Below are 27,838 nucleotides of genomic sequence, written 5' to 3'. Positions count from 1 at the left end.
ATACACTCTCTAGTCTGTCTTTTATACCAAAGTAGTAAAACTGGAAATTCTATAAAGCCCTCTTTTACCTTATTACACAGGGACTTACCCACACCATGCAATACAATGGTCACATATATGGGAATTTCCAAGATTCAAAATTAGATAAGATTGAATTTGTTTTTCGGATCAAAACAGGATTCCCCATTTATGTCTTTATATACAACCTCTTGCATGATTACTTGAACAGGGGTTTCCAGCTCTCATATCTCTCATGAAATAGCTTTAAATTGTAAACAAAGTTAAACAATCAAATTAAATTACCCAGGGCACATTAGAATACGCAAGCAGCGCAGAAGAAGTATCAAAGCAAGATCTTCTCTCGTCATGCTCGTGCTCTGTGATCGGACTACATACGTTAGATCTCCTTCAAGAAGACTCTCTGAGGTTAAGAAATACACATAGCGAGGTTGTTTAGCCTCGGTACTCGACCTTCGGCCTCGCTGCTCGGCTTCGCCGGGCCTCACCCGATACACGAGGTCATTCCCTGGGTCATTCTAACCCCAACCCCAAGGCGCGATAATTCAAAAGGAAATTTGTCAGCACACAACCCTATAACCCCTACCCTATCTTTCGGACTAGTGAACCCTTTTAATTTTCGGACTAACGAACTAGTTTGTCTCGGGCTAGCGAATTTTATTTTCGGACTAAAGCAAACCTTAGGAAAAGTGAAGTTCATGAATATAGCGCCTGTACACTCTCTGATCAAAGTCATTTGATAATCTATGGATTAAGTTCCTTAGAAGTTAAAGTATAGACGCGTTGTGAAATGAAAAGTAGACGCCATAACTGTTACCAATTTACCTCTTCAAATAACTGCAATATTGTTCCCGCCTTTTTGAATGCACCTGTCAACTAGCACGCGCCATTTCAATAAAGAAATGAGCTATCAAGTAAAGATTTTTTGTTAATGTTCGAGGGATGTGTTGTCACGTACAAACTTCTTCTCTTACATAGGAAACTTCTTAACGGATGCTTAACTCCCTGAGCACTACCTGTCGATCTAACATTGCCTCTGATTGGTCAATTACATGATATTTTCATTTTGATCACCAATCAAAATGGAGTTTTGCAAATAATTCATCCCAATTTTTCTACGTGGTGAAACTATTGTAACAATGTTGCTGATTGGATCAATTGATAATGAAAACTTCTTTTTGACCAATAGGCAGGTGGTTAATCTCATGGGGTTATAAATAATCGAGCGGATTTCTTTTCCCAAATAGCGCCAGATCCTCTGGGGCTTGAAACATGAATGTTTTATAGCCATGTAGAAATTAAAATGACCGGACAAGCTGAAAGCGTGGGGAGGATAACAAAAGTGGGTATTTGTAATAGTGGAACAATTTACAAGACAAGCACCTTGCGTAAGGTTATACAGCCATCATATTTGTAATTTATTGCTTATACTATAGTTCTTTTTGTGATGTTTTAATCAATGGGGAATGATGAAAAACACCGCTCTGAGACACCCACCCTACACCGCCCTTATACACTGAGACAACCACCCATACACACCCCTTACACGCTGAGAAAACCACCCCTACACACCCCTTACACGCTGAGACAACCACCCCTACACACCCCTTACATGCTGAGACAACCACCCCTACACACCCCTTACACGCTGAGACAACCACCCTACACACCCCCTAGACGCTGAGACAACCACCCCTACACTCCCCTTAGACGCTGAGACAACCACCCCTACACACCCCTTAAACGCTGAGAATCTAAACTGTAAAAAAGACGTTTTACCAACATCCAGATGAAAATATACACCATTGATTTCGAAAGCCATAGCAATTTTGACTGGGTATTGACGGACGCGCGCCGCCTATGGGATATGACAAGTATCATACATACAACATAGCAAAACTGATTTGCTTGACGTGTCTGGGCCATGTAGTGAATGCTTAACAAGATATATAGAAGCTTTGAACGAATAAATGTTCCTCAATGTGCATGCATAAATAACAGACTGTTCCAATACAAACCGAACACTCACAGATGGCATATTTTGAAACAGGGCACATATGACAGCGTCTTCTTGTTTTATAAATAAACGTTTAAAGTAATGTTGAAGCTTTCGGGAGAGTTTTGCTTGCATATATCAACAGCCAAAATTGTCTTAAAAGAATAGTGATGTACCCTATGGGGCTTAAAATTGGGATTTAAAAAAACACAATCACGTTTTCATGGTTTTGAATATACCATCTTGTATATCTTCATAAGTTTTGATCAAAATAACCGGTTTATAAGTTTTATTTATTTCTACACCAACTAAATAAAAATTTAACGAAAGCTTACACATCGCTTGAGATATTTTGGCTCTTAACTAAACAAAACTATGTTGCTGTCTGTGCAAATTCTTAAAATAAACCAGATGAGACTTTTTAATCTTCATCCATGGCGTTGTCTTTTTTAAAGACATTGTTTGCATCGTTATATAATTATGAGTTTGACAGATTGCCGAATACGCAAAATCGCTGTTCTGAGTAAATGGCGTCTGAACATTTTGACACCATTCCATCGGTCCTTTTGACATTTTTACAAGCAAATAGAGGGAGGGATCCAGATCTCAAAACTAATATTTAGCAATGTCTATACTTTTTTATTAACAGATTGGTCTACTTTGAAACTTGAAGGCATCGTCTCGATATCGACAACCGCACATTTCAAAATCCACTTCAACATCATGGCTTTGACGGAGCTGCTCCTTTTATTCATCACAGCTTTAAATATCCTAGTATACGCAGGTAAGAGTTGTAATCAGATAGTCTTCTGCTGTATTGCATGTCAAAGGTACATTAAAGTTACAACAATATTATACGAAAAAGAGCTTGATTTTTACACCAAGGCCTACCACACGGTAGTCTTTGTTTATAGACGAGTCCAATTTCACGCATTCCTACTCCTCAATGGCAGCCATAGCCGCGACGGGGACCCAGCTATCTTACCTAAATTGTGAAATGATGCGGCCTTGAAGGGTATTTTAAACTGCATTCTATCACCCGTGTTACACGTAGACAAAAGAATGATGACAGTTTACAACACAAAAGAATCGGGCACTCACAACACCTGTTTACGTTGGTGCATGCGGGGAACCAAATATGGCCGACCAAATCCTGACCATGACTTGGCTCGTTGGATTCGTCTATAAACATACCGCTTCCCGTATTCGTATGAAAAGAGGACAGGGGCTGGAACGAGTTACCATGAGTTTAGGACTTGATTTCTACAATGAGTGTCATTTACCGCTGACATATAAAGTGGGTTGCCAGATTATAGTATCATCATGGCTTAGCATTCCCACCCTTATAGAACCAACGAATTTGAAATCCCCGAAGAATGCAAATCTGTTGAATACAGTGCGTGCCTGGAAAATAAGTCAACTTGGTGGAATACAGGGCCGGATTTATCTTTTCAGTTGTTTGATATGACCATTATTTATTAATGCTTCTAACAAAACGTTACATAATTTGCAATAACATTTACAATACCAACACCTATCACACTAATATTCACATATATTTTTACCTTTTATTCTATAAATTGTATATTTGTGTGCAAACTGAGGGCGCTATTTACATATATCTTAAATTTAATTTAGCCCAATAATATGAGTTATTCCTTTAATTTCCTTGCAATATGTTAATCATTTTTATGATATTTTAATGCCATTATACAACTGTCTACCCTTTGTAAAGATGCAAACAAGATTTAAGATAAATAGCGCCATCCGTGTTCAACTTTGTTTAAAAATGAATACAGTTCTACATGCCATCAAACAACCCGGTTTGGGGGGGCCCTGGCTGAAATTTGGAGGCCCCAAACTCACCTTGAGGAAGGCATGTGCACTCAAGTGGCCAAGTTTGGGTTTACATATAAGATCGACAGTGTCATTAAAATTTAGATGCGGACAACCCTATTTTGTTCCGATTTTACTAAGACAGTTTAGCCCAAAATAAAGGTGATTTTGCTATAATAAAGAATCAGTTCGTGAGAAGCGCGTAAAATTGTGCAACGTCACCCTATTTTGCATTTTTGGCCCCCAAAATGCTGTTTTGGGGCTAAACAGGAAGATGCAGAGGGCAATTTGGTGCGGACTTGTATTTTCACGTCACATCTTTCGACATGCCTAATAAGTAATATCATGTCATTGAAATTATTCTTTTGGTTGCCAACAAAAATAGAGATGCAACTTAATGCAAGAACTAAAAAACATCCTTTAACACAATTACAGATGCAGGAACATAGATAATTTGTAATCATAGAAACTGTAATTGAAATAATAAAAAAATATAATTCAATAATTTCAAAGTAAACATAGGCCCTATGAGAGGTCCACAAAATGGCAGGATTGTAAAATTGAATTTGCCTAGAAGAGACGGTCTGATACGAAACACGATACTCATATAAACCAGAGAAGGGCAGAAGAGCTAATCACATTAGATGTGAGCGGTACAGACGAGATTTCCCTATACGTAGAGATTTACTTTATGTCTATCAAAATATTCTTGTTGCTTGTATTTTGCAGTATTATCATGGTTATATGTTTATATCTATTATATAAGCTTTAAAAGTCAAATCAATATATTTGGGTTTTTTTCATTCAATATTGCACAGGAGATTCTCCTTTTTTAAATTCTCACAAAATACTTGTATCTCACATTTGCATCTTTATCTACTCCCGCTTACAGAAAACTGCTAGTAATCTTTTGGAATAAAAAATATTATCTTGCTATGCAAGATTAAACATAGCTCGGTCCTTTAGTTCAAATTCAATATTCAATAATTTTTGAAAAGAAAAAGTAATCCTTATTTGGCATGTTTTCTGACATCGACAATAAGTAGGCCTAATCACGGGTTTGGCACAAGTCTCTATAGCATTAAAAATCACGTGTATAAAGGCTACAATATCACTCTTAATGACACTATTTTGTCTTTATTTTAATAATTTATTACAAAGGAGAATATGAAACGCCTTTGCAAAACAATTAGGATACAGATGCACGAACATAGATCATTTGTAATCATGGAAACTCTAATTGAAATAAGAAAAAATAATAATTCAATAATTTCAAAGTAAACATAGGCCCTATGAGAGGTCCACAAAATGGCAGGATTGTAAAATTGAATTTGCCTCGAAGAGACGGTCTGATCAGAAACACGATACTCGTATAAACCAGAGAAGGGCAGAAGAGCTAATCACATTAGATGTGAGCAGTATAGACGAGATTTCCCTATACGTAGAGATTTACTTTATGTCTATCAAAATATTCTTGTTGCTTATGTTTATATCTGTTAAATAAGCTTTAAAGGTCAAATCAATATGTTTTGGGGTGTTTTTTTCGTAATAATTGCACTGGAGATTCCTCTTTTTTTTAATCTCACAAAATACTTGTATCTCACATTTACATCTGTATTTACTTCCGCTTCAAGAATACTACTACTAATTTTTTGGAATTAAAAATATATTATCTTGGTATGCAAGATTAAACTTGGCTCGGTCCTTTAGTTCAAATTCAATATTCAATAATTTTTGAAAAGAAAAAGTAATCCTTATTTGGCATGTTTTCTGACATCGACAATAACTAATCACAGATTTGGCACAAGTCTAAGCATTCAAAATCACTTGTTATGGGCTACAATATCACTATGTACCCATTTTTTTCTTTATTTTAATAATTTATTATAAAGAAGAATACGAAACGCCTTTGCAAAAAAATCAGGAAACAGGTGCCGGAACAAAGATCATTTGTAATCATGGAAACTCTAATTGAAATAAGAAAAAATAATAATTCAATAATTTCAAAGTAAACATAGGCCCTATGAGAGGTCCACAAAATGGCAGTATTGTAAAATTGAGTTTGCCTAGAAGAGACGGTCTGATACGAAACACGATACTCATATAAACCAGAGAAGGGCAGAAGAGCTAATCACATTAGATGCGAGCGGTATATACGAGATTTCCCTATACGTAGAGATTTACTTTATGTCTATCAAAATATTCTTGTTGCTTGTATTTTGCAGTGTTAGATGTTTATATCTATTAAATAAGCTTTAAAGGTCAAATCAATATGTTTTGGGTTTTTTAAATTCTCACAAAATACTTGTATCTCACATTTGCATCTGTATCTGTTCCCGCTTAAAGAATATTGCTACAAATTTTGGAGTTAAAAAAATATTATCTTGCTATGCAAGATAAAACATGGTTCAGTCCTAACTGGGAATAAAAGTTCAAATTCAATATTCAATTAATTTTCGAAAAAAGACAAAATCCTTATTTTGCACGTTTTTTGACAATAACTAAAGTCCCAGATTGGCACAAGTCTAAGCATTCAAAATCACTTGTCATAGGCTACAATATCACTCTTAATTACACTCTTTTGTCTTTATTGTAATAATTTATTATAAAGGAGAAGAAAATATGAAACGCCTTTGCAAAAAAATCAGGATGCATAGACTTAAAATTAGTCTTATTATAAGTCTCACAACCCTAGCAAATCACATGGGAACATGCCTGCTGAATTTTGACACCGTTTATTGTTATTGGTAACCTGGTATTCAAAATGCCCTAAGTATTAAATGTTTACATTACTTATACTTTTCAATTCTCGTGCGTTTAATATTAAAATGAAAAGCGATAACTTAAATACTTGGAAGTTTTATATTTTCTATAAAACGATTCAGTAAGTTTTTACTTTATCGCTCTTGAATAAGCCAAGTGTTAATTACAATGCATAGAAACGTATTAGTGTAAGTGATGTTTTGTTTCATGAGAAAAGACATCGGGAATATAGACAAAGATAGCCCTGTATTATTTGAGACACCTCTTAATTCGGCGGGGCATTGGTGTGTTTTTTTGGGGGGTTCGTTTAACGTTTACTGTCCTTTGTATTGGTCCAGTTTCTGTGTTTCATTTTTGCTTGTTTTTTGTTGTTTTCCCCATTGTGATGTACCTTGGATACCCTGTATTGTTTTTGGATTGTATTTTTGTCAGCACGGAGGTGTCGAAAGTATACGTTTAATAACTGAGGTATTTTTGTAATATATCTAACGAAGGGGTTAGCTGCAACCCCCTCTGGATAATCGCTATTTAAAGAACGTTCGATATCTTATCGTGTACTAAAAAAGTACAAATATCCACAGATTGACGTCCAATAACGACATAATTGACCAAAACCTCAAAATATTGCTGATTGTCAGTCGACATTAGCTCAAATTTGCCAAAAAATCGGTTTTGGGTCAAAAATCATAGAAACTTCAGATTTTTGCAGTATCTATCACTAAAAATAACAGAAAACCACCAATATAACATATAGGAAGTTTGTGCCCATTAAATCATAATATTTTACACAAATGGACAAAAATATGTGTCTGGGCCTCAACCACCACCCACGAAGTTGGACATCCCTACCCACCCCCTTTCCTGGTAAGGTGGTAGGGTCATGTGTTTTTTCCTAACATGAGCGCATGCAAAGGATGGCCGGGCGATTACATAGAGCCGTTTGATGGTTTCCCAGCAAACACAAAAAATGTTTTAAAAACGTTTTAAATAAGTTATATTTTGGCTTTTGGTTTAGGTAAAAACGTTTTCATAACATTAAAATGTCGGGTTATATAAAGGTCATGATAACGTTTTAAAACGTTTTGTACGAAAACACACTACAACAATATTTTTAAATGTGTTCAAAAATGTTATTGTAAACTATTTTTGCAAACATTTTTGCCAAATATTGTGTCAATACTTTTAAAAATAACATTATGTTAAAATATTTGAACCCAGCAAACACAGAAATGTTCTTAAAATTTTTTTTTTTTCAAAACCTTTTAATAACATTTAAATGTCGGGTTATATAAAGGTCATGAAAACGTTTTTAAAACGTTATTGAAAATATTTTGGGCAAACATTTTTCGCAAAATATTTTTTCAACCCCAAAATAACATTCTGTTTAGAATGTTTTGTATCAAGTTTTCAAGAATGTTTTTGGAATGTTATTAAAACGTTTTATACCCTTTATATAACCCGACATTTAAACGTTTTCTGTAAAACATTTTTGTTTGCTGAGCAGTAGATTATCAAAAATGTTTTTAAGGTTATGAAAACGTTTTATACTCTTAATATACCCTTTATATAACCCGACATTTAAACGTTTTCTGACAACCTTTTATAACCTTTTGCGAATGATGTCGAAAACGTTGTGTGTTTGCTGGGTTGTTTGAGCGCATTTACGGCAACAGCACCTCCCCACCATCCTTTCGTAGTAGGCCTATAGGCGTAGTAGATCCGGGGGAGGAGGGAGGGGATATACTAGCTTTGCTCCAAAGCCAACCTATTTTCCATCCAATTGAAAGAAAAAATGAAAAAACCATGCCATATGCCCTCTGACACTATAGTAAAGACCTCCGCTGGCGCGTCGGTCACTGGACTTTCGCGGTTGGTGTGAGGGGTAGACCAATATCTCAGGTAGACAGTGATCTGTAAGTGGTCCTACTTTACTTGTTGGTGACTTGCCTATAGTGAAGCTTGCCTTCGGCAAGCTCTGTACAAATACATGTACTGCTGGGTGATGCATGGGAGTGGTATTAATTTTTTACAGAATGGATTGGCCTTACATTTTCTTTACTAATACTAGTCACTTGCTTGGGTTTATTTTACTTGGGGATCTCTGGATCTTCTAAGGTACTGCGAGGGCTCTGATCAAGAGCTAGGGATATACCTCTTAATATTTTGATTGGGGGATAGTCCATACAAATCATCCCCCATGTAGACGCCTGTATGTGGGTTTCTGCCCAAACTAACCTCATATTTGGCCATTTTAAAAAGTGACAATTTTTGCGTGCTTCGCGCGAATTTACTTCACTTTGGCACCCCATTTCACCAGTTTAGCTTCAATATGGCAACATTTTTCGTGCGCTTCTCGCGTATTTGTACCATAAACTTATTCTGTCGCCAAAAAGTGCTCGATTCACTATATTTCAAGAAATATTTTTCCAACCCCATCACGATGTTATGAGTCTGATATTTTCGCCAATAATAAACGAACAAACTATAATACGTATCAGTTATCAACCTTTAGCGTCTGGCCGGCCGGGCACGAGACCACTTAGAAAATTACATGTTTCCTTGCTATTATCGTCGAGACAATTAGACCCCCAAGTCTTTACATGAGCCACGCAAAAACAAAAATAGCAGCGTTGTTTCACGCACACATATATTTCTTATTACTTTCGTTGACAAAATAATAAATTCTTCCAACTACATGTCCCTGTAACCTCAGACGTGACAATACAGGTCCTGGGTTCAAGCATCTCTAAGGCCACCCACTGATTACTCTTTCAAACTCTCAATTCCGTCACGCCTTTACTTCAACCAATTTGTGAGACCAAACATTCCACTTCTATTGACTGATTTTGAGAACTGACAAATAACTTAGCTATCGTATTGAAATGTGACCACATTAAAAAAAGCTTCACTACTTAAGGGGTCGGTAGCGTTTGGGACGGGAGAAATCATGAGTCAAATCACACACACGCTCATGTAGCATACCTTCTGACATACTACATTGCCTTGATTTGTTTAAATTCGCAATGTAATACAAATTCTGAGAATTTCATTTTGGACATTTGATCCAACGCCGCGCAATGAACCCTTTCTCACCCTAAAATCAGAACATTTTGGCGAAATGTTGGGAACGGGTGTGCAGCTTATTTTCGCTAAGTGCAAACAGGGTCAGTCTGTGTGCAGAAAGCCTCATCAACTTTTACTATCGCCGTCGACCAGTGATATGCTGCAAAAGTGAATACGTGATACTGAATGAATTTCGAATAAGCCTTAGCTTTCATTTGAAACTACAATGAATTCTGTACCGTTTCTATGACAAAAAGTTATACTGAATTAAAAATGTAATTTCTTTTGATCACCCTATAATATAGTTGAGTATGAATGTTTTTCGTTTTGTTGTTTCTGTATAAAGGTGAACCTCTATTTTGCTGTCTTGTTTGTTTGTTTGTTTGTTTGTTTTTAATTTATTTTGCTTTGTGTTTATATTTCACCAATTGTTCAACAGAAGTTTCTGAACAAAAAAAAGAAGAAAATCCACTATAATATGCATGAGTCCTTATCTTCATACAATCACGCGAATGGTCTATTGCCATTTGGTCTAATACCATTTCGTCTAACCCCACGCAAACCCAAATCAAATGCTAATTCCGCACATTTAAACTATTTCGTTTTGCCTTTCAGAAAACAAAACAGTATGCAACCCAAACTTTTACAGGGAACCAGCATGCATTGATTCAACACTTAAGTACAAATGTGAATGTGGACCGGGCTTTGAATGGAACGGCCATCTGTGTGTTTGTAAGTATACCTTAAGAAAATCATATTATAAGTAAACGGGTATTTATAATAAGTTATAGTATTTCTAGGCCGTCGGTTATCACAGTACCGGTGCAGCCGGTCTCTGTGTGAGTGGTTGAGTTTTCGTCAGATGTGTCTCTGAATTCATACAGACTGCATCAGGTCAGAGACACATATGACGAAAGCTAAACCACTCACACAGAGACCAGCTGCACAAGTACTGTGATAACTGACGGTCTACTCGTAGAAATACTATAACTTAGTATACTTATACTGTGAGTTCATACTGTGGATGTAAGAGTTGTCTCTATCGTCACAAAACACATTGGGCTATTCTATTTAAAATCCACACTACCACTGTGGGAGACATTACCTTAATCTTCCACACATGGGGTGTAGATTTCAAATGAGGAGTCGCCCATTCAGGAAATCCCATTTGAAATCCACACCCCCTGTGTGAAAGATTAAAGTCATGTCTTTCATAGGAGGTGTATGGATTTCAACTGGAATAGCCAATTTAACAGTAAAATTGATAATACAAACCGAGTCTGTTCCTAATATTCGCGCAACAACAGCCCGAATCACCAATTAAACGGGTCGTCCTTCTCAACCAAAGAAATAACGAGCTATTTCATTGGATGATGATCAATTGCTTATCTCTCTATAGTGATTTCATATTTCTCACCTAGAGAGAGAAAAGTTACCGCACTTTGCAACATATGGATTGGAGAATGATAAGTGACTGCATCCTAAAAGCTTTACTTAAAGTTACCATTATGTTCACTGCATATAGCATGTCTTACTTAATGGTCATGGTGAAATGAAGTAATGCAGCCGACACTTTAAAAAAACACACTTCACCCAATCGATTATTGTCAGCTTTCTGTAAACATCAAAATCTGCACATTTATGTGAGCACATGGTTTCGTACTTCCCTGATGGAAAATACTGATTTATTCTTTAAAGGCAGAGTTTGTTTGATATGTTCAAGATAGCACGTTATTAAAGCTATAGTTTAAACTCAAAACTTGTGAATATTAATGTTCCACTTGTGCTAAGGAACATAATGTAAGCAACATCCACTACAGCTTCTTCATGGAGCAATCAACTACTTCTGACGGAAGCTTTACCATTCATTGTCTGTGATTGATCGGGTAATATCAAGCTATATATCAAAGGGGTGAGTTCAAAAAGGCAATATCTACAATAGCTGCCCTATGGCAATTTGACAATTTTCTACATTCTTCGCTGTATTCAATCCAAATATATGACACCTGGCAGCTATTGGATATAGTGCCTTCTTTTCGGAATCACCCTCATTTTATCCCTACGTGATAAAAACCATTCTGACATGTTTAACCTTTTATCCTTTCCTACCTCAAAGCTAAAGCTATCGATTCACGAATGGAGTTTCTAGAGCGAGATCCCGTTCGTTACACTCTTCTTTTGGGCAAGAACTTCCCCAAACTTACGGCGTTTACAATCTCGTGTTGGTTGAAGTTGCTCGATGACAGCCCCGCAGGGACGTTACTCTCCTACGCCAATAGGTACCGTGAAGAACTACAAGTGACAATAGGAAAAGGAGTTCGGATGTTGATTGGTGGGATTCCTAAAATGATCAAAAAAATATCATTTGAAAGCAACCAATGGATTCATCTGGGAATTACATGGACGGGAAAGAGTAAGTAAATTGATCATTAACTCTCTCCACGTATGTGATATACGGTGTGCCAATTCGTAGTTTATATTGCAACCCAAGTTTGGGATCAATGACCTGGCCGATACCAATTGCCAAGAGCCTACGACCAAGTGTTGGGGTCAAGTGTCGAAAAGGTCATTGATCCCAAACTTGGATTGCCAGTCTCCCGATGAAGGTTACGACCGAAAATTTGAGGCATGTCTAATCTTGTGTTGAGATCAAAAGTTTAAAATCATAAACTAATCTTGTGTTGAGATCAAAAGTTTAAAATCATAAATTATGTGTGCTTAGTTTGTAATACACATGTTACAACGCTGAGTGTCCAATTTAGCCATATGGTCCTTCAATTATTCAGTCTTAATCTTGAATACACACTAACATCCACACTTTTTTTTACTAAGATGGTGATTGGAAAGTTTACAAAAATGGTGAATTGATCACGGAAGGTACACGGTACGCAGTAGGGAAAGGGCTGAGCTACGGCGGCCGTCTAATACTAGGACAATCAGCCGACAACTATGAAACGATTGATTTCAAGAATATGTCGTCGTGTAAAGTTCAATCAGAGCATCATGGAGACAACTCTTCATGTCCAAATCACTTTCGGGGAGAACTCAGTTATCTTAACATATGGCAAGAGGTTTTAAGTCACGAACGAATCCAGGAGATGTACAAAGACTGTACTTTTACGTATTGTGGCAACGCGGTGGAATGGACTGATTTCAGAAGTGGGACACGTGGAGCTATGAAACTTCGTTGGCCATCAAAAATATTCCAAGGGAATGAAGGTTTGTATAAGGGATGAAATCAAAACTCGACCGGTGGTCGACCACCGGTTCCGGACGGTTCCGTCCGGTTGGAGCCGGTTTCTATTGTTCTAAACAATGGCAAGCGATTCAACCGCCTGTAACCGGCGGTCAACCCGCTGTCGAGTTTTGATTTCATCCCTAAGTTAGATTTTAAATCAGAAACAATTTTGTATCCATGTAATCGTCCGAGTAAAGCACCCCCACTGCATGGTTTTTGAGCTGAAAAAATTGTAATTGGGTGGGATTATGATCAAACGCAATTCTGGGGAAAGACCCACCCCAGTAGCACCCACCCAAGTGATTCCATGTTATTTCAAAGTTTTATTGGACCATCAAAATCGTTGGTACAATATTGTGTAATATCATCCACTTAATACTATTTTTTAAACATAAGTTTTCAGTCAAAAACGAAAATAATATTAAGTAACAATCTAAATTATGTGAATCAAAAATACTTGGCTTGTTATTCATCGTCTTTTCAAATAAAAGGGTTTTTTTTTAATCGTAAAGCTTATTCATGTTTTCCATCTTTTTTCATTTTCAGCGGAATGTCAACTGGACAAAGAACTAATGTGTGACGTGTGGTGTACAAAAGAAGAAGGTCAGTTAATATTAACATCCTATACAGGAACGCGGCAACAAGTTATATAAACATATACAAGACTCTCCCCCCCCCCCCACACACACACACCCCCACCACACACAGGAAGAGAAAATGACCTAAATCAGGCACGTTCTTGTACTCATTCAGTGTTATCAACAAGGACGTCATCAAAGTAGACTTTCCTGTCTTTGGATGTCCTCACAAAATAAAAAAACAATGTTTTCAATAACATCGTGTACCAGATCAACACATTGTATAATACAGCAAGGAAGCCATCAAAGTAGACTTTCCTGTCTTTGGATGTCCTCACAAAATAAAAAACAATGTTTTCAATAACATCGTGTACCAGATCAACACATTGTATAATACAGCAAGGAAGCCATCAAAGTAGACTTTCCTGTCTTTGGCTGTCCTCACAAAATAAACCAATGTTTCTAATATCATCACGTACCAGATCAACACATTTTGCCAGCAGGGAGGCCATTATCGTAGATTTTCTGTCTTTGGATGTCCTCACAAAATAAACTAACGTTATTGTTATCATGACGCAAATTGCATAATAAAATGTCATATTAACCATATATGGGGCTATGCCATTTAAAATCCACACTACCCCTATGGAAGATTTTGGAAGTATCTTTCACAGGGGGAGTATGAATTTCAAACTCACCCTCCTTCTGTGGAATATTCAGATTGAATGTGTTCATTCCATTTTAAATTCATACTCCGATCCCGCTGGGGAAGATATTTCCCAAATATTCCACAGGGGTAGTGTAGATTTTAAAAGGAATAGCCTAATTTTGTTCTTATTCCAGGACCACAGTGTGAGCTGCAATTCTCCGAAAACATCTTGTGGCCACGTACAAAGGCTTATACGACTGAATACATGGAATGTCCTGGAAATGTGAAGGAACCAGAGATACATAATGAAGAGGAGGGGAACGAAGCAAGATGGAGGAAAGAAGATCAAACAACTGAAAAACCAATAATAAGTTAGTACCACTGGCAATATTACAATGTTTGTTTAATTAAAGGTCCTTGACCCAATCAACAGCCTCATCCCCCATTTTTCTTCATCAAAACTGAGAATTTGGTATACGCCCGAGATACGTTTCGTTTTGATGGTGTGAAAAAAACCGTGGTGATATGTGGTAACCACATCGGAAGTATATGTACTATCCTATGAGTCATTGTTATACACGTTTTTGCTTCACATAATCAAAACCGCAAGAGCAATACAACTCAAAATTTGGAAACATATTATTTTAATGGAAGACCTCAAAGTAAGATAGAAAACAGAACGTGAAAAAATTGGACCACGCCCCTTTAACAAGGATTTAACAAAAAACGATACAAAAGTCGCTAGAAAAATTTCAGGTTTATTATTAAATCATATATTTAGTGCTCATCTTTTGTTTATTTGTTTGTTTTATCAGGGCGAGCTTTTCGATACTGTTACGACGGGGGCAACAACACTGGAATATGGGGAGTAGCAAATACAGATGATTGCCAGTCTTTAGAACAACGGGAGCGATTAGCAACGGTATGTACTATAGCAAAGTTTGCGACATGGCTATTAATTTGTTTGTCAGATAGTTTAAACGCGTCGTGTGGAACACGCTTGGGTCCTGATGGGATCATGGGACCAAGTTCAAATAAAATGCTCAAGCCATGCTTAAAAAAGCCTGTAAGTATGCTGGCTTATAATTATGGCAAGAAGCGAAAAAAACATAGCAATAGCTGCCATGTGAACATCTGGCAATTTACACACAGTATATTGTACTCATCTACACATGGCAGCTACACATGACAGTTATTGCACTTATCCACTATACTGGCACTGAACAGTCGATATTTGAAGAAAAAGTACAAGGACAAGAAGGCCACTCCCAACAAATCATGTGAACAATTGGGCTATTTCATTTAAATCCACACTACCCCTCTGGAAGATTTTGGAAATATCTACCACAGGGGGAGTATGAATTTCAAATGGAATGAACACATTAGGCAGCTCCATTTGAATTTCATACACCCTCTGAGAAAGATTCAACCAGAATCCTCGCCTGAGGGAAAGTGAGTTTCAAATGGAGTTACTAATGTGTTAATTCCATTTGAAATTCATACTCCCTCTGTGGAAGACATTTCCAAAATCTTCACCAGGGGTAGTGTGGATTTTAAATAGAATAGCCCATTTACGGTCAGCCTTTGGGTCAAGAGAGTGGAAATCGGGGGGGCATAGGAGGGGGGGGGCAAAGTGCATTTCAGGGGGGCAAAATCGAAAAAATTGCCGCAAAAAGTGGAAATTTACGTAATTTGGGGGTTTTGCCTCAAAAGTGTGGGGGAACTGGGAGGGCAAGAAAAATATGGGGGAAATTTCCCCCTTGCCCCACCCACCTTCGTAGCGCCGCCACTGCTCTCTTGGAGGCTACTAAATAAAGCTATCATCTCTTTCCATTTCAGCTAAAAAATCTTTCGGAAGAGACAGATTTAAGCAATAAGACATTGATATTATTGCATCTGAAAGATTTGAAGAGCAGCACAGCCTTATCACGTCTTGAGAATCCGTCTGATTTGGCGGCAGATATCGAAGCAGTTCGTCTGCTTATTAAGATCCAAAACAACACACTCGACCAATCGAAATCAGAACGTTTTTATCCTACATACGAGGATACCAAAATATTTGCAGAGGTAAGTTTATCTTAAAGGTGTGTGACCAGATCAACAACCACATCCCCCATTTTATCTCATCAAAACTGAGATTTTGGTGTTAGAAGAGAGGTTATATTTTTCTCATTACCTAGGTAAATTTTAACACCCGTTTCATTTAGATGCTGTGGACAAAAACGTGGCCGCGTGGTAAAGAGTTGTAACCACCAATTGAAGTATTATGAGGGCATACTATTCTATTTGTATGTGGCATTGTTATACATGTTTTTGCTTATTGAAACCGCTGGAGTAATCCCCGATGCATATCATCAATGATCTATTCCATTTAAAATCCACACCCCCCTGGAAGATTTAGCTAAAGTCTTCCACAGAGGGAGTATTGGTTTCAAATAGAATAGACAATTGGGTAACTTCCATTTAAAATACTCACTATAGTTGTGGAATATATGTAAAGCCGCATACAGGGGGAGTATGGGTTTCAAAATAATTAACCTTACCTTATTCCATTTGAAAAACGTACTACCACTGTGGAACACTTTTCGTAAACATTTCACAGGGGTATGGCAGATCCTAATCTATTTCTACCATTTCTACGTCAACATCATTCGTTGTTCATTCATTGTATGAGGTTTCATAGGGTTAAATTAGAGCTGAGCAGTGCTTGAAAAAAGAGGGGGACTATTTTCTTGCATGGCATCTGAAAAAGGTGCTTAAAAATCACTGAAAATACCAAGCTGTATAGCCAAAAATGTACAAATGTCAGAGTAACATGCAGAAATAACATTTTTTACCAGTATTTTACAGTTTTGATGAAAAGTTCCCCCCAAAATGTACAAATGTCAGAGTAACATGCAGAAATAACATTTTTACCAGTATTTTACAGTTTTGATGAAAAGTTCCCCCCAAAATGTACAAATGTCAGAGTAACATGCAGAAATAACATTTTTTACCAGTATTTTACAGTTTTGATGAAAAGTTCCCCCAAATTCATACGCTGCACATCGATTTTCCCACCCAGCCGGTGTGCTCCTATTTTGTCCCAAAAAAGAGGGCGCACTGTAAAATTGTGGTCTTTACACTTCCATTGGAATTCTGCCACTTATTTCAAGGTCACTGTATATTATAAAGTATTAATATTGGAACATAGATTCTCTCTTTCTGCAATCGTTTTTATTATGTTTTCTATTAATTTTCTGTAGACTACAATGAAAATACTTGATAATATAGTAGACGTCGGAAGTAAAGAACGAGAAGGCATAAACAGTCGAGCCTGGAATTTGACAGCACCACGTGGTAACGAAGCGGTACAAGTCTTGGAGGTGGTTAATGATTTAGCTGATCTCTTGGTAAAGAGTCTGGTAGTGCACTTCAAATGGAATGATACACAGCGTATTGACGTTCCTTTTCAGTTATTAGAGAACAATTTGGGTAAGTTTTCATAGTAGTAATTATATAATTTAGTATAGTATTTCATATAGTATTCTTATTATAAGACGGGATTCATAAAAGTTATTGCCTGGTATTTGCATGAGTACGCCGTCGGTTATCACAGCACTGGTGCAGCTGGTCTCTGTGTGAATGGTCGAGCTTTCGTCGAATGTGTCTCTGCCTTTATCAGGACATGAATAAAGTCAGAGACACATCTGACGAAATCTCGACCACTCACACAGGGACAGGCTGCACCGGTATTGTGATAACCGACGGCGTATTCGTAGTAAAAATACTATAACCGATTCTCAACTTATTTAAATGCTTTTAAATTGCACTGTAGAAAATAAAGTTAAAGTAAAATGTCGTACAAATATATCAAGGTACTCTTACTGAAGTTAAACCTTGTTTTCATGTTACAGCACTCTTTGTACGTCTCTACGATACTCGGCAATTCAACAAGGAAGTGAAGTTCCCGCCTTCCACTGGCAAAGACAACCTAAAATCAGTAACAGACGGAAAAGGAGAAATCCGTGTACCAGGAGGTATCCTCACCGAAATGCCTGAAGATCTATGGCCTGGTATGGGTTTGATACAATATTTTATATTAATTGAAGTATGCTTAGGATATTGTACATTGTCTTTGTTAATTATACATCAACATCTGAATGTTAGAGTAACTATTGATTAATGCAAGTTACTAAAGGCTCCACAGCCAAACTTGATCGATCTTGCGATCGACCGTCGATGCTGCTTCGATACTTATTATTAAGGAACTATCAACTAAAAATTGTAATGGACAACATATTTCATGCAAAGATTAAATGTTATAACAATTAACAATACTCAATCGCAAGTATAATAGAAGATAGAGATAAAAAGAGTGGCTTGCGTCTGACGTCACTGTCAATCCTTGATTAGTTTATAGCGCGTAAAAAGGAAGGTCGATTTATCTGGTGCCGAACGGAGAAAAGGAATAGCAGAAAATGGTGAAAAATTACGTACTTTTACAAGGCAAAAAGCAACTTTTCTAGACATTGTTGACATGGGGCCTTGGGGAAAGAAAGTTTCCTACTATAACGACCTAACTTTTGAGATGATTTATATGTTTGAAGGTGCAAAATTAATAATAAGGTGCCCGGTTTTACCGCCGCATTCAGCAACTTATCATCAAAACACTTGTAAACAAACCGTGCTCGAGTTTGATTGAGGGATGACGTCAGATGCAAGCTAGTCTTTTTTTTTATCTCTGTCTTCAATTATAATTGGTTTTCATAAATAATAATGATCCACCAAGCATCGTTGGTCAATGAAAAGATCGACCAAATCTGGCTCCATTATTAAGTACATTTAAATTATACCTCTTATTACAGATTATCTTGGTATTTCAAACGCAAGATTCAATTCGTTACCGGGACTGCTTCCAAACCACCCAGAGTAAGTATGAACGTACAAATCGGGATTTTTAATATTATAAATTACTTTCTGCAAAATGTATTAGAAACAGCTTTGCTGACAAAACCGTTTCGTTTCCATAGAACTGTTATAGATTTTATTTCATTTGTTATCCGTTGGTTGAGACACAATGATTATTGCTTTTGGATGTAAAAACACGGAAGCCTCGACACTGTTAACACAAGTAATCTCATATCAAAGATTTTAAAATAGAAATGTCCTAGTGAGAGGTATCGAGTTAACTTGTATAATGGCAAATAATGACAGATATGATAAAATACCCTTGCATATTAATATAGCTAAAGATTGTCGATGTTACGGAGATAAAAAAAATGCCTCCTACAAAATAAGAATACGTTTTAATTTGATTTTTTCTTTCGTTTTATTTACAGACCATTTATCGTCAAATCGTACTCCGACCAAGACAAAGAATTTCTCCATCTGGAAGACAATATCAACACAGTAATATTGAGTGCCAGAGTCCACCTTGACGACGGGAAAGATGCCGGGAAATACATCGCCATGACTAACGAGTCGGATCCCGTCGAATATACACTCAAGTTTTCAGATGTAAGTTATTGCACAACTGTAATTTGAAAAGTAATTTAAGTATAAAGTTAATGTTGTCCGAGGCGATCAGGCACATAGTCTGGGTTTTATGGGATTTGGGGGACTTTAAAAAGTGGACCTTTACAATAATGTTGACGAAGATGGATACATGCATGACATCTTTATTCTTAAAGCTTTATTGAAAATAAGGTGTAAATAATAATTAAAAGATACATGATAGTAAATTCTGTAAATTTTCCTATTATGTCGATCAGTCATGTAATGTTGTTACGATGCGATGCAGTTTGTTCAACGATTGTGTAATGAGTATCACACATAGACGACCACGCTATATTATATAGCCACGCTACGTCCATGTTATGGCCTCGCTACGAACACGCTACGTCCACGCTACGGCCACGCTACCCTACGGCCACGTTACGGACACTTGCACAAAGAATATAAAAACGTCAAAAAGCATGTAGTATGTTTGGTGTTTTAAGCAGCAAATAATTATAGTTAATAAAGTTAATTATACGCAATTATGGACTACATTCAAAGTAATGTAGTTGTGTTAAGGTAATAGTTATTGGTAAAGAAAGTGTTGTTACGCCCCATTCAGTTGTAGTAATTCCACAATATGACACTTTTAAGAATCATGTATCGTTTAACATTAGAATGACAGTCTTTTTTATTATTTTTTTTCACAGACACGAAATTATTCTCACCCAGAGTGTGTGACAATTGATATGGATCACAAGTAAGCTAAATTATGATTTATTATCAGATTTTACTCTTTGATTTGAACACTGTGTACTTAGTATTTCTATATTGTTCAACTGTATTTGTGACAGTTCGCCATACACATGTTCCTTCAAGCATGATATTAATGCCATCACAAACTTTATATTATTTTTAAGTTCCTTTAGTGACTCGAGAGGAAACAAGTACGTATTCGATTGCGTGTTTCAGAACAGTTTCTGTATTTGGCCATTGCCCATATGCATTTTGATATAAACCTATAAGTACGCCACACATATCGAAATGGCGGACTAAGAAAAGTCACTAATTTGTTAATAAGTTATTTAGCCAATGTCAACATAGAGTCGTAAGCAGAATTATGTTGCTAACATTTTGAGGAAGTGGAGAGATGAGTAGGAGTGGTTGTATAAAGTCATCAATAAAATATATCTTTGAGGTATACTTGAAGACCGAATTAAACAAACTAGTTTGCGTCTGACGTTAGAGCAAATGCGCGACGTGATTGGTTGCTGACCTGCGCAGTACAGCATTTTTTGGTCTGGTTGACAGAACGTCATGTACGCAAACTAGTCTTTTTTATTTCGGTCTTCAATTATATGTGTTTTTATTATTTAGTTATCCAGACTATTGGGAGTGGATACCAGAAGGATGTGAAGTCGTAGATCATGATCGTGAAGCTAACGAGGCCATCTGTCATTGCTATCACTTCGGGATATTTGCCATCACCACCGACATGTATGATCCAGATGTAAGTAGCTTGTTGTTTATTCAAATGAGGAGCACTACCTGCCGATCTAACATTACCTCTGATTGGTCAATTACATGATATCTTCATTTTAATCACCAATCAGAATGGAGCTTTGCAAATAATTCACTCCAATTTTTTTGCGTGGTGAAATTATTATATCAATGTTGCTGATTGGTCAAATTGATTATGAAAACTGCTTTTTGGCCAACCGGCAGGTAGGTTTCATGGGGTTTAACGCCTAGTTGGATCGTAATGATTATGTTTTGAACAAGAATTTATAGTAACATCGAATGTAGACTGATGTTACCAATTTCGTTAGATTATTTTAGTAGAAAAAAAATGGCAAATTAGGCTTGTATTCATATCTTTTGGCTGTTGAATTGAATGTTTGCTTTCGGCAGAAAACTTGTAGATTCGACTATGACTGTTAAAAGGAATGATATCGATGTAGCATCGGTTGCTGTGTATAGACTATATAGACAATGGTAGATAGGCGAGTCAGAAAGACAAGTACCAAAAGATTACACAAATGGTATTTTTCCCAATGGCAAATTCAACAAAATAATTAATTTGACATGAAAAACTTATACAACACAAGCGAGTCGGAGATTGGTGCCTAACATTCCTAGCATAACATTTACTTTCGTCCCCTAACATAAGCGGGTTGTTGCTAGCTTTATAGGACCAAATCAAATGTTATCCCTAACTTGTTATTTTTACTTAACTCCTGCCAGAACTAAACCTCGTTTATCAGCAACTATGCTTATTGGATGATACTAATTTATTGACCAGTTAAAACCAGTCACGGTACAATAGAAATAATAGAGAGGTTGCGATTTCCAAACATGCGTATCGTACGCACGTACATCTATTCAAAATCCCGTTACATAAGGGTGATTTTGAATGGATGTACGTGCGTACGATACGTACGTTTGGAAATCGCAACCTCTCTAATCATCGGTGTCAACGGGACACTGATAACGATATAGAACCAAAACGAATGGTTTCCCTAATGTGTTGTTTTCACTTAATGCTAACCAAATTCAGGGTATCAATCTTTCTGACTCACCGTCGTTTGGTGCCATTTTGTTCTGAAAACGATCGATGGATTGATAAACATAATCTTGAATACAAAATCAATAATCCATCCATAAATTTACAACTTAAAATGAAATTAGTAGTACTATGATACTTATATACAATCCCTCTCCTTTCCTTTAACATGTTGAATCCAGAATCGTGAGGTATATTGATCTTTTTGATAGGCAAAATAATGTGCAATATGCTGTTCGCTTATTGACGTTGTTTGTTTCTCGTTTGCTTTTGCCTAATACAGAATAATGTGCTTTTAAGCAGACAACAGTCCATTAATAACATCCATTTGAATTGTTTGAAAAACTTTTATATGAGTCCTGTTATCAAGTTATTTTTGTCTTTCTGACTCGCGATGTTCAAAGCCAAGCAATTGTAAATCATTATAGTATTAATAATTAATGTTATACTAATACATAATTCATTTGTTTGGTGTCGTCGTCTGGTCGGTCTATACAGTTTTTAACATTTCATGAACTTCAGCCAAAACGTATGCAAATACTTGTACTAATTTTCACCTCGTAAATTAATTTGAGTTGATGAGTTAAGCTGATTTTTGATTTGTTACCATTCCCGTGTAAAATGATAAGTGACGGCTTCAAAACGCAGCCGCCGGTTATCCGGCGGTTCTGCCCGGTTAACTTGTGGCTGGTTGGAGACGGTTTTAACGTCTGGACAGTTTAACTGTGTTTAGTATTCAAGTCGTATTAAAGTGCTCACTTTTTGTACATGATCTGAAGGTAACCGGGCTGATGATTTCGATATTTACACTAATGCGATAGAATAATGTAATTAATTATACTCTATGTATCAAAACTAGTCTGTCAGGACGTACCCTCGGTAGCGTGTCAACCCGAGCATCACGTGCATGCTCGTCTTATGCCACAGTTGCTCGGTTGGTGGTTAGGCGGGGTACGTCCGGACGGACTAATTAAAAAGTAGTTTAACCACCTTCCTACATGCCACAACATAATCTTGCACCTCAGTAGCACCTTACACCCTAATCAATATGTAAATTAGTTTACCCATGTACTACAAATATGTTTAGCATGTGCATTTCAACATTCTCATTATAGACTACAGACTCCTTAAGATGCGCTATTCCAGTTGAAATCCATACACCCCGATGGAAAACATGACCTTAATATCCTATACAGCAGTCTGTACAGGGGGTGTAGATTTCAAATGGAGTCACCCATTCGGGTAGCCTCATTTGAAATTCACGCTCATTGTGTTGAAGATCAAGGTGATGTCTTCCATAGGGGTGTATCGATTTCAACTGGAATAGCCCAAAATTTTACCAATGTTTTAGCTTGGCTGAAAAGGCGGTCATAAACTCATTCAACAAAACTTTGGCTAAAAAGGCTTATAGCATGACACCTGTTACCAACTGTCAACATTTGACAACCAATAAGGCGCAGACTCGTAAACATGTCACTTCCTGGATAGCTGGACTGAACAAAGTCATCTGATATAACAGTTACTGGCACTCCATCTCTGTCATATTACCCTTGGCTGTATGGCAAACTTGTGAGGCTGTTCATTTCTACGACAGGGAAAACAAGAAGTATAAACGCCTTCTTGACGGAGACGAATTGCTGAAAACATTAAGGAGATCTGTAGCATATAATGTTGCCTGACTTAGCAATATAGATAGTACACTGAACACTAACAAAAATGGCACAACTTTAGATATTTCACGTTTCTTTCTAATAGTTTAGCATGTTGGGAGAGGGAAGTCCAGTTCCTTCCTTTTGCCCGAATTTTATTACAATTCCCGTCAGTCCTGTAGATTATTTAATTTTTCAGGAATTTCTTGATGAATATATAATTCAGATACTTAATATCGGCTTTTTCTGTTTTATCAGTTCATTCAAACTTAATAATATCTTTTTCTAGCCTGCTTTGAAAACTATAAGTAAAACGGCATAGGCGGAAAATAAATTTATTATTGTGCCTTCTGTTAGACACTTTACTTAGGCTTAACGATTCGTGTTATTGGACTATTTCAGTTAAAATCCATACACCCAGTATGGAAGACATGACCTTAATATACCCCACAGAAATTGACACTCCCTGTGTGGAAGATTAAGGTTATGTCTTCAGGGGTGTATGGATTTCAACTGGAATAGCCATTTACTATAGTAAGCCGGGTAGTGAGCCAATGAATGGATTGTCATGGTTTACTAAATGACCATCATGTGTTCGCAAATAAACCACATGTACAGAAAGCGATAGGAAATGAGATTTGATTCCTATAGTCGTAATGTACTTATTCATAAGTCGTAAAAATAAAAATGCTGACTCCGTAATGTACAATTTGCACTTCAAATGATTATTGAGATCGTTATTTCCTGCACTTTATTTTTAATATTTCTAATATTCACCATGAAACATAGAAGGTATGTGAGTGTTAAGCCGGGACTTCCCTCTGGCGGACCTTCTGGCTGTGTTGATCATGTGTCTTTCTTCAGAGCTTGTAGAAGAGTCCTTTGACTACAACAGTTTTCTACCTTGCTAATCTTTCGTACACTAAACTGACTTTTAAACTAACTTTTAAGAAACACCGCAGCAATGTTAACTACTTGATTCTTATTTTGTGGACATAACTTCTAAATGGGCTATTCCAATTGAAATCCATACACCCCCTGTTGAAGACATGGCCTTAATCTAAAAAATAACTCAAAATAAGGTTTTTTGAATGGGTGGCCCCGTTTGAAATCTACATCCCTTGTATGGAAGATTAAGGTCATGTCTTCCATAGTGGGTGTATGGATTTTAAATGGAATTGCCCAAATGCAGGATTGAAACCTTTCTTGACTTTTTTCTACTTTTCTGTGATATTTGCAGTGTTACTTGTTTTGATGAGTGATCGTGAGGTTACTAAGTTTGAAACGCATAAACAAAATAATATTTCTTTGTGGTATACTTTATTTGTGACTTGCTACCACGAAATGAGCGTAAAGTCGCAAGTTGGTAGTTTCGAGATGTCCTGGCTGCTGCGTCGGTGTTCCTAGTTTCACACGCACCTGTTCAAGCCATTAGTATGTCTATGTCTATATGTCCTTTGTAAACGGGGGCACAATGGGCCATTCACGAAGGTCAAGGACATAACTGTTGGTTTGTACAGGTGCACGGCAAACAAAGAACATCAACTCAGCAGCCAGGATGTCTCGAAACGCCCAACTTGTGACTTTATTATCATTTCGTGGTAGCAGGTCACATTCCAGTAACATCTTGTTTGTTTAAGTATAATGCTCATATCTTACTTAACATGTTCTTCAGGACTGTTATTGCAAATGATAAACGAGATTTCACTCACTGTGGACGTCTCTTGAAGAAAAAGATAACCGACAACCGTGTTGCTGAGCAATCAGCATCCTCTGTGGTAAACAAAACGTCGTCATAACATCAACATTGTTGAAATGGCCATAGTGAACCTGTTTTATTGGACTAGAACTATGAAATCTCGTTTAAATGTTCTTTTCTCTCTAAATTGACCAATTGATATGTTTCAATCTTTTAACGGTTGATAATAGGATTCAATCTAAATAGATTGAAAATAGATTGAAATATACTGATTTCACTATCCAATTAAATATTACTCCTTACGAGTACTACCAAATGGCTGCATTACATGGTTGAAATGAGATTTCAGAGAGTGAATATTTTCAATCGGGTTTTCAATTGGACGGAATTTGTTTCCTAATTTCAGTCGGCAAAGATTGAGAAAACAATGAGAATCATCCTTTTGACTGAATATTCAATCAGGAAAGGTTTGTCTCTATCTTCAATTGTTAAAAACATTGAGAATCACACTCCTTTCGATTGATTAAAAAGATTGAAAATTTGACTGAAAATTGAGTCGAAAACGATTTGGTCCCTGACTCTTTTTAATTGAATATTCAATCGGAGAATTTAAGAGAGATACCATTCTCTATGGTATAATTTTCCATTTTATTGTACAATTTTTGTTCTTTTTGATCTCTAATATTCTTTTTAACTAAAAAAATATAATGTGTTTCATTTTCTTTATATAATTTTGCAGGTTATGTATTGGTGAAGTAACATATTGCTCTATATTCATGTTTCTATTGTTGTATGAAGTACCACAAGTTTCTTTTTACTTGTTGATTTTTCAGATGTTCATACACTATGGACCACAATGGCCTCATCCCAGTGGCATAATTCAATAACCTCAATTAAACAATCATAGTGCAACATTTTACCTCAAGTTGCAGAGCATAAGTTTTTGTACTCAAAATTTCAAAGATCATTCAATGAATGTACAGATGTATTGGGTTTAAAGAACTGTGCCCCGATAGATGAGCATGTTGTGGATCCTAGTGATAGTCGTAGCATATGTTATCATGATTTAAATTTGAAAAGTGTTACATACTTTACTCTTGATGCATCAAACCCTAAATCTGACCCAAATGGGTCATATATTTTACAATATTTTCTTAAGAGCAAAAAAGATAATGATAATAATATGATTCGCACCCAGGGATTCGCACCGAATCGCACCCTATACTATCGAAGTGCAATTGTCGGCTTTATACCGCGGGATTAGGTGGCATAGCTAAATTGCGTAAAGGGTGGTCCTACAATACGTGAAGTCATTTGGTGCGTTATGTTGTGCAATGGACTATACCGTTTTAATTCTGCCATAGAGGGCGTATGTGATTTAATTGGCTAGGGCTAATTACCTTGAAACCCATACTCCTGCTTTATATGGCTTTATATTTCTTCCACAATGGAAGTTAACCAATCGTCTATTTCAGGCGGTGATGGAAGCGATATCGCCAATTTTGAGGTCGCCATTGGATTAACACATAATCATGAAATCTTCACAAACAATTCTAAATTTGTTATGTGGTGTCAAAGCAAAATTATCTTACTCTAAAACCGTCGGGGTTCGACAAAGTACCCCACTGCAAGTATGTTAATTTTCCATTTGTAATTGCTAACCGTGTATTTTGAATGGGGCTGTCAGCCCTGTATCTTCGCCAGCCTCGTACGTCACGTGTTGCGCTTCCTATGCCGCCTGGTCTATTCTGTTTGAAACCCATACTCCCTCTGTGAAAGACTATAGCTAAATCTTGGGGATTGTGGATTTCAGGTGAAGTAGCACAATTTAGCAAACACACACGAGGGGTTTAATGGCGTACCCAGGGGGCAGGACAAATCCCCCCAGAAAACTTTCAGGGTTAAAACGGGGACAACAAAAGAGTAAAGTGAAAATGACTAAAAATTGGACGAAAAATTGAAAAATGCGGACGAAAAAATTGGCTTTGTTCCTACACACTAAAATGATTGGCTACGCTGCTAGGGTTACAACAACCACTTTCTTAAACTAGGGTTTATGCATGAAATTTAAAGGTCAAATAATACTAAGCCATGTCGGCATGCCGGTGAAAATAATCAAATCCCGGTGAAAACAATATGCGCAAATCAATTATAAAGTCCCATTTCAAATTCAGAATGAAGTCTATAATAATTATTATTTCAATGAATTCAATCTATAATTACTATATAATTATTATGGTCAATATCATTCAATGTTGCGAAGGGTATGTTAATCAATTTTTTCTATCTTTAGTGATATGACAATTGC

The 27,838-nt window shown here is 36.7% G+C and overlaps 1 protein-coding gene across 2 annotated transcripts in view; it reads left to right on the top strand.

The window, feature by feature from the left end:
* Window positions 1-27,838, top strand: part of LOC140159083 (uncharacterized) — a 91,053-nt gene that overhangs the window by 52,127 nt on the left and 11,088 nt on the right. For both annotated transcript variants that reach the window (XM_072182425.1, XM_072182426.1), the window contains exons 2-15: window positions 2,664-2,798; window positions 10,292-10,408; window positions 11,793-12,089; window positions 12,509-12,895; window positions 13,461-13,517; window positions 14,336-14,512; window positions 14,957-15,063; window positions 15,981-16,208; window positions 17,387-17,615; window positions 18,038-18,196; window positions 18,989-19,052; window positions 19,463-19,640; window positions 20,330-20,379; window positions 20,997-21,129. In XM_072182425.1, the coding sequence (XP_072038526.1) occupies window positions 2,738-2,798; window positions 10,292-10,408; window positions 11,793-12,089; window positions 12,509-12,895; window positions 13,461-13,517; window positions 14,336-14,512; window positions 14,957-15,063; window positions 15,981-16,208; window positions 17,387-17,615; window positions 18,038-18,196; window positions 18,989-19,052; window positions 19,463-19,640; window positions 20,330-20,379; window positions 20,997-21,129 (2,244 nt within the window). In that variant the 5' untranslated portion in view covers window positions 2,664-2,737. The remainder of the gene's footprint in view (window positions 1-2,663; window positions 2,799-10,291; window positions 10,409-11,792; window positions 12,090-12,508; window positions 12,896-13,460; window positions 13,518-14,335; window positions 14,513-14,956; window positions 15,064-15,980; window positions 16,209-17,386; window positions 17,616-18,037; window positions 18,197-18,988; window positions 19,053-19,462; window positions 19,641-20,329; window positions 20,380-20,996; window positions 21,130-27,838) is intronic.

Source organism: Amphiura filiformis, chromosome 8, assembly GCF_039555335.1.
Source record: "Amphiura filiformis chromosome 8, Afil_fr2py, whole genome shotgun sequence".
NCBI classification, from domain to species: Eukaryota; Metazoa; Echinodermata; class Ophiuroidea; order Amphilepidida; family Amphiuridae; genus Amphiura; species Amphiura filiformis.
The sequence above is the reverse complement of the archived record's forward strand: the minus strand, read 5'-3'. Positions and strand labels throughout refer to the sequence as shown.